This window comes from Malania oleifera, chromosome 12 (assembly GCF_029873635.1).
Source record: "Malania oleifera isolate guangnan ecotype guangnan chromosome 12, ASM2987363v1, whole genome shotgun sequence".
Taxonomy (NCBI): domain Eukaryota; kingdom Viridiplantae; phylum Streptophyta; class Magnoliopsida; order Santalales; family Ximeniaceae; genus Malania; species Malania oleifera.
Window position 1 is genome coordinate 7,025,160 of NC_080428.1, and position 11,234 is coordinate 7,036,393.

Consider the following 11,234-nt stretch of genomic DNA (forward strand, 5'->3'; position numbering starts at 1 on the left):
ATGTTTGTTACTCTACAAACTCATTGTTTGTGACAATTTTTTGTTTCACTAATTATAATTATGTAACTCGATCCTATTTTTTGTAGTCACATCAAACATATCCATTTCTGTAATATGGTTTAAAATATATCAACGGTAAAATATTTGAATGAAAAACCCAATTCGATTAAATAAACGGAACCTATCAAGCTGATCAAAATCTAGTGCGTGTGTACAAAACGTACATGAAATAAAAAAGACAGTGCTCGTGGTTTTCGAAGACTGCACGGTTTACCACTAAAATTAAGCACAGAAAGAAAACCTAGTAGAGATTCATCATAGCCTTCTTTCTTCCTTGCAACCATATTTAATGAGAAATTATTGTGGGTTTTCATCAGCATCAACCGACGACGTTGACATCATATATTTTCGTGAGTGAGGTGTTAAGAGAGACATTAATTTATTATTTTGATGTGCTCTGGCAAGAGCTGTAGAAATAAGAAGTGAAGACTGAAACTAAGCTCCAAACCTTGGCACGTGATCCCACCAGAAGGGAAAGACGCAGAAGCAACTCAACTCACTACCCCTCCTATATATGCTGGTCCACCCACTCTTAATTCTGCGTAGACCATTTAATATAAAGCAAGGAACGAGAGCCAGGTGGCTGCATCAGCGTGGTACATCTTATCAATTGGTGAAAAAGGGGCTTCGGATCACCACTTATATAATTATATTATCTTTCCTTTCGATCTGTATATATATAAACATTCATATGTTCATGGCACTGTTTGACAGCAAGAGAGAGAGAGAGAGAGAGAGAGAGAGAGCAGTGAGCCATGGGAAGGCCTCCTTGCTGCGACAAAGTGGGTATCAAGAAAGGCCCTTGGACTCCGGAAGAAGACATCATCTTAGTCTCTTATATCCAAGAACATGGTCCAGGAAATTGGAGATCTGTCCCAACGAACACTGGTAAATAATGCTTGCTAGTTATGCACATATGAAAGCTAGCTCTTCAAGTTATATGTCTTTTTTTTTTTTACTTTCTTTTCTCTCAAAGTGGTAGCTCTAATTTCCTTCATGACCAAGACTGACTGAAACCCAGCTGGAAGTGGAATTTCCCATGTTTCTTCTCCTTTGAAGTTATAATGATTTGTGTGATTTCTTGTTTCGGATTTTTTTCTTTACTTACAGTTGCAATTAATTAATTTCCTTCTCTTCGAATATGCTGATGGGAATATTTTCTTATGCATATATATATACACACACACACAAAAGGATTGTTAAGGTGCAGCAAAAGTTGCAGGCTTAGATGGACTAATTATCTAAGACCAGGAATCAAAAGAGGGAACTTCACTCCTCATGAAGAAGGGATGATTATCCATTTGCAGGCTTTATTGGGTAACAAGTAATTCTCAGATATATCTATCTACCTGTCTTAAATTTCTTCATGGGTTGTATACAATTCAAAATTTGCTTCATATCCTCTAAAATTTTCTCTGCAAATAAAATAAACTAAGATAAAATTCCTTCATTTTTTTTTTTTCCCTTAATAATTAATTTAACTTCGGATCATTAATACAGATGGGCAGCCATAGCTTCCTACCTCCCACAAAGAACTGATAATGACATAAAGAACTACTGGAACACCCATCTGAAGAAAAAGCTTAAGAAATTTCAATCAGCTTTGGAGCCCCAAGGGGGATCAGATCACTCGAGCACTACTACTACTACTAATCATTTCTTCTCCAAAAGCATTGTGGAGAGAAGAAGCATAGACATCAGCACTACTGCCCATTCTCCAACAACTACTACCGCGTATGCCTCAAGCACGGAAAACATCTCAAAGCTCCTAGAAGGCTTCATGAGGGCATCCCCAAAGACCAGTATGGCTAATACTACTGCAACCCCTTTCAAGGGAATTAATCATGAAGATGAGAAACCCCATGACTTAGCGACTCGCTTTGGGAATACTTTTGCGGAGGCCGGGACAGGTACTGGTAATTCTGCTGCCGGCCAGTGCTACCGACCCAAGGTTGAGCAAGAAAGCATAATCTCCCAGGAAGAATTCGAATCCATATTATCTTTCGAGAATTTTAATGGGGTTTCCTGGGACAAGTCGTCAGGCGATTCTGCGGTCCGAGATTCCGCCAAGCATGATCAGAAAGGCGATGAGAAGAAGGCAAACAATCCTCCATTGACATTCCTGGAGAAATGGCTTCTGGAGGAAACAAGTGGCCAAGTAGATGAGATTATGGAGCTATCGCCAATGTTCTAATAAAATCATATATCCATGCATCCTCTCTCTCCCCTTTTTCGTTTTGTTTTCTCTTGTTTTTTTTTTTTTTCGGTAATTTAGTTTTACATAAGGTACCAATAAAGAATGCATGGAGATCATTTCATCTCTATCTCTAGTTCCATAAGTTTACCATACACATGCTTTAGCTGGGGTTTCTAAAAAGTTGGAAGCTCTATGCATGCATGCAAATTGTAACCCTTAATATTGATCTGAATGGATTATATCTAAAGAATTGATATGCAAGCGTGAAATATATAGAACTTTCTGTTTCGTTTTTCAAAGAAAGAATGGAGAATAAATGAGAAATAATACAGCTAATTTGTGATAGTTATGCATATTGAATTACGCTCCAATTATGGAGTACTACTACACAGGGATAGGGTCTGAATCACCCCCCATAAGGACTATCGTATATCTGACCCACATTTGAAAAAAAAAAGGAACATTGAAAATAAAATTGAAAGCATTCAAGTCGGCCACCATATAATTATATCTGACAGCCAAAAAGTTGAAAGTAATAACGAGAGCTTAATTTACATAAAAAATAAATATATCTATAACTTGAGCTTTTATTAAGCTTTTATTTATGCACCTACCCACGTCGGTTGTGGGTCATCTTTCAGCATCGGCGGTGGTCACTGGTCACAACACAGATTGATTTCAATTACCAAAAGAATCAAGACTCTCAAATATATCTCCAGTTAACATTGTGTTTGAAAGTTTGAAGTTGGATTTTATGTGAATTTAAATGAAATCAAAGGTAAAATTTCAAAAATACAAATAATAGCTTATTATTTGACATTTTTGAATTTTAGATTTAGATTTCTTCGAACATGAATGAAAATGGTTTATATAAGTTGGGAGACTCGGCAAATCTAATTGGATTACATAATGGGGGAGATGTGCTCATGAGAAGTAAGTAGATGTCACACCAATGGCATTACATAATTAAGTTGTGTGACATGACTGCACAAGCTTAACTTTTGCCATTTTATTGTAGGAGAAACCTAAGGGTCCATTTAGTTATGAAAGGTGGTTTTTATTTTTTAAAAGAATTATAAAAATTTCATCTTATTTTTAAGTTTTTCAAGATTTTTATTAAAAGGTGGAAGTAAAGAGCGTAAGTGCTTATTTATGCAATAAAGATTTTCATTTTTTATTTTTAGATTTTAGAAAATAATCACAATATAAAAACAACTAATTTTTCAATTTTCTAAAACTTATACAAGATAATGTTTTGGATTGTGGATTTTGGGACTTTAATTTGAATATGCGTGGGTTTGTAATTAAGAAATTCAATATAATTTTATGCTATATTATGTTTAAATCCATCCAAATTCAAATCCAAATCCATTATCCAAATTCCATGCTTCCAAATGTAAGGTAAGGAATCAGAAATCGATATTTTCAATTTTCCCACATAAATTTTAAAAATTAGAATTAAAATTATTTGAAAATTTAAAATTAGAAAATAAACTATTTTCCCAAATGAGTAGGACTAAAACTTGTGACAAATTATTTATTTATTTATATTTTTCATATATTCGAATTTTACAAAACTGAAAATAAGCTACCTTTTTAATTCTTTAAAGAACTATAAGTGAAAAATAAAAATTGTTTCTACTCCTAAATGGGCTTAACTTTTTTTGACTTTTCTAAACCTTCTCTGTCTAATTTTAATGTTTCAATGACTTGACGCTAAGTACATTTAAACTCCGTTTGAAACGTTAATTAATTTATAGTGTGCACATGAGACTGGCTTGCAGCATAAGGGAGTGGAACATCTGACATAAAATTAAGTTAAAAAAAAAACGAGACGCACAAGCTAGGCAAAATGAGAGAAGGTGTCACGAAAGTCTTGCAGCAATTTAATGCATGGTAAGAGAGAGGCAGCATGCTCGGCCTGCGACCCTCTTTTAGAGAAATTGGAGGAGAGAACACGTGACCTTTTTGACCTTTCGGTGCCAAGAAAGGGAGTGGAATCCATGGCCTCCTTTCGTGAGCACCATGCCAAATTTTCACAGGATACTGAAGACTACCACACCACTATATGCTACCTTTGTTTCCTTATTGTCACACAGTCTAAATCTCATCAATCTCTGCATGCCATGTTGCAAAGCTCTAGCTTATTATAATTTCTGGTTGGCTTAGTATATCAAGGGTTTTTGTTTGCTTATCTTTCTTCTTCTTCATTTTTTTTTTTTTTTTTTTTCACTTTTAAGTTGCATAGCATGCACAGTGATACTGGAAAATGTATTATTAAAGGTCGCCTTAGTCGAGATAAAAGAGCTAAAAAAATATATAAAAGCTGCACTTAGAGTAGGGAACGCAGATGCTGCTTCCAGGAGAGTGGGATTTCTTGGCCTGACGTACGTGCATGGTGAGATTCTCAGTTTCAGAAACAAAATGTCATGAAAGACGAGTACTCCATCCGCGCATCTTTTGTTTATTATGTCATAAAAGGAGAATACTCCATCTTTTTTTTTTTTTTTCTATAAAAATCAACAGTCTACTGCGATTTAATTAGACTTCAATTCTTGATCTCTGTAGAGACTTGGAAAATAATAATAATTAAATAATACATTGAATAGTATAAAAGTCCTAGATGGGGAGAAGAATGTCATCAAGGATGGTTTCCAACAAGCTGAGCCATTTGCCAGTACAGGAAGTCAATATGATTCGAATGTGGCATGACATGGTGACAATTATGTTGTGGCACAACATGGTGACAATTATGTTGTTGAGGAAGAAGTTGATTCTATAGTATTGAATAGGGTTGGTGCCACAGTAGAACATGTAGGAACTATTGACATTGAAATTGATGATGTACATGTTGACTTCATCAACAATGATGAAACTGATATCAAAGATGAAACAATGGTGGATTACTATACTAAGGAGGACGAGATACTAGAAAGTGATGATGATACCGATATTGAGGATTTGTAATCATACTACATTTCATAGGGGATAAACATATTATGTTGTCATATTACATTCCATGTATCTGATCTGTATAAATAACTAAAAATACATAGCAGACCCGATACAACTAGAGCATGTCGATGTCGATGCATCATCAACATAGTGTTGTAATAATGGTTGGATAAAAATGCACAGTGGAATAAAACACAACAAGCAACACAACCAGTATATAAAAACAACAAGAACAACAATAACACGAAAATTTACATGGTTCGACAATGCCTACATCCACAGAAGCAATCAGAACAACAATTTCACTAAGAAATTATAGAGTACATAATAAACTTCTCAAAATAATCTCTCTATTCTCACAATACCCTCAGATAAGGATATATAGACTTTCCTTCGGAGGTTTCCCCCAAAAAACCAACCAACTTAACGTTCAAATTCAAATTTTGAATTTCTGTCTCGCAGCCTAGAAACAAAACCATCGACGGTTTTCCTGAGATTTCCTGAAACCATCAACGGTTTGAGATAACGAGAGCAGTTTTTGAAGATGTTTGAGATTTCAGTGAAACCGTCGACGGTTTCAGAAAAGCCACAACTTACACTTTGCTAGTCTTCGAGCAAAGCAAAATCTAAGAAAACTACTAAATCCTACCTACATCCTCTTTCGCGGGAAACATGTTTTCATTTACCGTATGCAACAACGCTTAAAACCCCTAGGTTGATCCTAGTGGACGAGTTCTAGTCTCGTGAGGGTTTCCAGGGCGACACCCACAAACACCAGTTCAGTGAATCATGAAATAAAGTCAAATGCAATAAAGTTTATACTAATTTACTTACAAGAATATACCCTGATTACATCCAGGCCTTTTCATACACGACTCTAGTATACACACTAGGTTGATGAAGCATAGAAACCAAAACAGGACTTAAAAGCATAAATTTAGTGGTCTCGATTGACTGAACCATTAGCATTATAAATGCCTTCGTCTACTGAATTGGTCAGAAGTCAACATGTTGACTTCTCTCGATCGATCATTCTATTTTGAATGCACCGTCCTAGGTCGATCAAACCATAATGTAACAACCTGAAAATTTATGCCTTTTTTTTTTTTATACTGTTAAATTATATTATTCTGATATCCCTGGTAAATTTTACTATAACATACCTATGCAGTAGAAAACATAAAATCATAAAACCATAATTACAATACTAGAATTTCAATATTATCCCCAAAATATACATACACATCATTCTAGAAACATCCCTCAGACCTCCTAAATCACTAAAAAATATAGCTCCCTGAAACACTTACCCTCCAGAAAGGGCAGTACAAATGTCCCCTCTATCGCCGAGCCTGATCTATTCGTCTAACTGGATCACCTAAAATATTTAAATTACTAGGATGAGAAAACTCTTAGTAAGACGAAATAAGCTATTACCAGTGTGTGGCAACTGAGTTTACATGAATAATATACTGTTAAACAACTGAAACTGAGATGACATGTAAAATAATATACAGTCTAACTCACACCTATGTGGCTTAAAGTACAATTGTTTCTGGATTTTCTATTTAATCATACTTCTAGTAATTATAAATATATCTGCTATTTTTCTGAAAATCTATATATATATATATATATATATATATATATACATAACTATAAAAAATTCTTTGGATGGTTGTATGTCATGATTTAACCCCTCACGACAGGGCTATGCGGCCCGAAGGCGGGACTTAACACTGGTTGGCCTACTAGGATAAGTCAACTGAAACCTTTATCGTCAAATCAACCGCCTTAACCCAGACTACTGGGGAGTCTGCAATCTCTCGCAAGGCATGATCGACTACTCATAAAATCCACACACTATCTGAGATATGTGGTCGCACTCTAATCTGAATAGCTACGCTACCATGCTCTAAAATATGAACTGTCCCATTAGGGTCTGATAATATATAATACTGTTTAATATATCTTATTGTTTTACCATAATTTTGTTCAACTGTAATAACCATGATACTATGAAACTGTGTTAACCATAACATTGTAATAAACTGATTTGTATAAGTTGAAATATCTGTATGTTATGGCTCTGAAGTCTGTATATCATGGTATTCTAAAAATGTTATAAAATATATATTTTCGTGTGTAAACTGTAAATCATGATATTCTAAAAGCTGTATAAATTCAGTACTGATTTGCTATTAACTCATGCGATACAACTAGATAAATAAAAACCCCTATACTGAAATCAGTATTTTCCCTGATAAAAATAATCTATAATTTGTAAAATTTTCTTGGAAACATATAATTTCATACTATAAACCAACCATAAATCATATCCCAGAATACACATGTTTTACTGATAAAAATTTTAGAATTACTAGCATAGCATATTTCCTTTACCTAACTAACTAGGAGGTCTGACTCCAACTCTATCTCCACACCTATAGTGTATCAAACACAATATTTGCCAGAGATAGAGTTGGAGTCAGGCCTCCTAGTCAGTTAATAACTATATTCCCAAATTCAATCAATCCAAATTCAGATAATAACTATATTCGGCTTTTCCCCCAGCTCACATATTTCTTTATTCATAAAATTCTAAACTACTAATTATTTGCCAACATTACCGGCCTGAATTTTGGAGTAAATACCCACTAGGCTCCTCAACTCATGTCTGAGGTATTTGGAAACACAAACCCTGAAATCACAACACCCTAGTTTATTCAACTCAAACTTCAGTATATTCCCATCTTATACAAAATATGAGTTTAGAAAAGTCTGATAACTACAAAAGCCTTAAATAACATACTTACCCTTATTTTGGGATGGTGCCTAAACTTCTCAAACCAAAATTTTGTTCCGATAAGTTGTAGAGAATCTCCTTAGGATCATCGTGGTAGCTTCTTATCATCGAACCAAGGAAAAACAGGGTCGAAATCTTAGAGAGAAGTGAGAGAAACCATAGGTAGAGAGAGAAAATATAGAGAGAAGTATTTTCCTCACTGAAAATGTGATTTTTGCTCTTATATAGACGAATGGTCATGTGGTTTCGTCAACGAGACACGTCGACGAACTAAAAAAGGTAGTTCATTGATGAAGGTGATGAGCTCATCGATGAACCAAAGGGTCTAAATTTCCCCCTCTTGGTATCTCTTCATCGACGAGACATTGAAACTTGTCCACGGACCATACAAGGTGTTCGTCAATGAACCATGCTTTGTCCCTTTTGAATTTTCGTTTCTCTCTATTATTTAATTGTTATTATTTCCCGAGTCTCTACATTTTTCCCTCCTTATAAAATTTCATTCTCGAAATTTTCTAACTGTACTATACACCATCATCTGAGAAAAGATTTACTACTTATTTTATTAATTACCCTCACTTGTGGCGGAGGAATACCGTGGTTACATTTATGATTCTGGGACATTACAAGTATACACATAAAATAAAATTCTCCCAAAATCAAAACACTACGTATCCTATGATCTACATCATTTTCTTAGAATACAAAAATTTAGTTCATTCCGAAAATTAAATTCAACATAACATATTTCACCATATTTTCTTCTATTTGGAGTGTACGGGAAAAATCAACACTTGCAGCAGTGCAGTCGCGCGTCACGAACACCCCGAACACCACCGTTGTTCGCCGCCTTTCGATTCTGAAAAGATATTATTTTTGCGTGCCTCCAACTCTCCTTTGCTGGCAGTGTATGTATCTTCACAACACCCCCAAAAGAAAACCACAAGAAAGCTAAAAAAAAAAAAAATTTTTTTCAAAAAAACTCTGTGGTGCGGCCTCCTTTAAGCTCCAGCGCATCCTCCTCTCCAGCGCCTACTGCCCCCTTTTCTCTTCTTGCGCACGACTCCCCCATAGAAACCCTATGCCTCCTTTCCTATTTGACTTTTCCAAATTCATTTTTCTTTCCTTTCTTTTCTTTCTTTCTTTCCTTTATTTGCCTTTCTTTCTTTCCTTTTCTTTGTACCCAACGCCTCACCCTGCTGAGATGAACCAGCTGCATGGCCGGGTCACATCTCATTTTTTTATTTTTTAATTTTTTTTTTCAAAGGTACACGAACTGCCCTCCTCCTTCAAGCCCATAACTCTCAAAGATTAAAACATAAAAGGTGTAGAGGTCTTTTTTATATTTCCTTATAATTTTGAATCGTCTCGATCGAAGCTCGGATGAGAAAGTTACGCCAAGATTACAAAGAATTGTCGAAATAGTCCATAAAACGGCGTATGCTAACTTCACATCTAATTTCGATCTTGATGCACCCAGTATTTTGCAAAATGCAAAACATGAAAATTTTAAAACATTTTATTATCTTTCTATGGAATCCTAAGTCATCTGAATCGGAGGTTGGATGAGAGAGTTACGCACAGATTAAAAAGTGTCGTCGGTTTTTAGCTTCCGATAGTTGCCCTGCAATAAAAAATACCAAAATTTCATAAATTACTTAATAAAACTCAAATATTATAAATAGAACACAATGTTAGAATATTGAGAGTAATTAGGTATTTAAATATAAAATATAATTCACAATGCATGAATTAAAGCACCTAATTACACAATATAAGCGCATAATCAATAGCAGGAAAATATATGTCGAAAAATACCTCCCTAAATCAGCTCTAGGTCATAGCCACTAGTATAGGTCTCTGGTCCGCTAATAATTTTGTAGCCATCAACCATCTCTCGGCCTTGCCTGTCAACTTATATGTGGCACAGAGGACCCTTTGCTCATCGGTTCAGTGAAGCATCGTCAGTACTTTCTCAATCTCCTACATCTAGTTCTCAAAACCTGTAGGATCAACTCCTTCTAAAAATGCTGGAGGATTCATCTTCATAAACTTTTCTATCGTACACCCTTGGGCTACAGATGGGCCTCCTTGTTCCTTAGAGCTCTGTGCAATCTCAGTCATACCCTACTAAGCAACACTACGCAATACTTGAATCCCCGCCACCCATGCTAGAAGGCCCTGCACCATCATCACCACTAGCGTGAGCACTACTACCTCCAGGGTCCATCCTACAATATTACCAAATTATTCTGAGAATCCGAACCTCATAATGCTATTCTTACATTGATATAACTAAAATATCCTCATGCCACCTATTACTAATTTAAGGCGTAGTCCCACCATATGGAAATAGAAACCGACCATAGTTTACTATGGTTTTCCTGAAATCGTCACCTTAGGAAAAATACAGAAACCACGCCAAAGTTCCCACTTCTAGACTGCAGAACAGAACCCTAAATTCTCACATCCTAATTTTTCAACATTAACTTACTGAAATTCTATTGTATCCCAATTCCTATCCTTTCCAAAATTCCATCCTATATTCTGGTATGGTTTTTCGCTGTACATTAAAGTGTACAGAACCTAGCAACCTAGGCTCTGATACTAAATTCTAACGACCTAAAAATTTATGCCATTTTTTTTATACTATAAAATCATATTACTCTGATATCTCTAATAAAATCTACTATAATATACGTATGCAGCAGAAAACATAAAATCATAAAACCATAACTACAATACCAGAATTTTAGTATTATCCCCAAAATATACTTACACATCACTCCGAAAAGATCCCTCAGACCTCCTGTTGGCCTTACAAGGCTTAACATCTTGTTTTTATGCTAACAAACAAGTATAACTTAACATGCTTTGTTTAAGTGATGTATTTTCAGGACTCAATGATGAATGCAAGGTTAAAGAATTCATGAAAGCTTATATTTCAAAGAAGGATGATCAGTATAAAGCTTAAAGCATGGATTCAAAAATGGATTTAAAGATAAAGCTTGAAGATCATGAGAGCATGAGGATTAAAGAGAACTTGATGAAAGCTCAAAGAAAGATGAAGCAAGCATAAAGACCTCAAGGAATTCAAGAATTGAAAATTTGAAAGAGTTTGTAGGAAATTTCATGTAAGTACTTCAAAGAATTTCAATATGGATGCATGAAACTCTTAAGTAAATTTATTGGACCTAGATACCTTTGAACATACTT

The 11,234-nt window shown here is 35.0% G+C and overlaps 1 protein-coding gene across 1 annotated transcript; it reads left to right on the forward strand.

Moving 5' to 3' along the window:
- The first annotated feature begins 604 nt into the window (after window positions 1–604).
- Window positions 605–2,518, forward strand: LOC131143805 (transcription factor MYB60). Its single transcript, XM_058092174.1, has 3 exons — window positions 605–948; window positions 1,255–1,384; window positions 1,561–2,518. Exons 1-3 carry the CDS (start codon window positions 816–818, stop codon window positions 2,252–2,254), a joined length of 957 nt encoding a protein of 318 aa, XP_057948157.1. The 5' UTR covers window positions 605–815; the 3' UTR covers window positions 2,255–2,518.
- The last annotated feature ends 8,716 nt before the right edge of the window (window positions 2,519–11,234 follow it).

Excerpts from the sequence above, each read along its gene's own strand:
- LOC131143805 (XM_058092174.1), top strand. The coding sequence starts at position 816 with ATGGGAAGGCCTCCTTGCTGCGACAAAGTGGGTATCAAGAAAGGCCCT. Across the intron at positions 949-1,254 it reads ATCTGTCCCAACGAACACTG|GATTGTTAAGGTGCAGCAAA; the intron begins GTAAATAATGCT and ends CACACACAAAAG. Across the intron at positions 1,385-1,560 it reads CAGGCTTTATTGGGTAACAA|ATGGGCAGCCATAGCTTCCT; the intron begins GTAATTCTCAGA and ends TCATTAATACAG.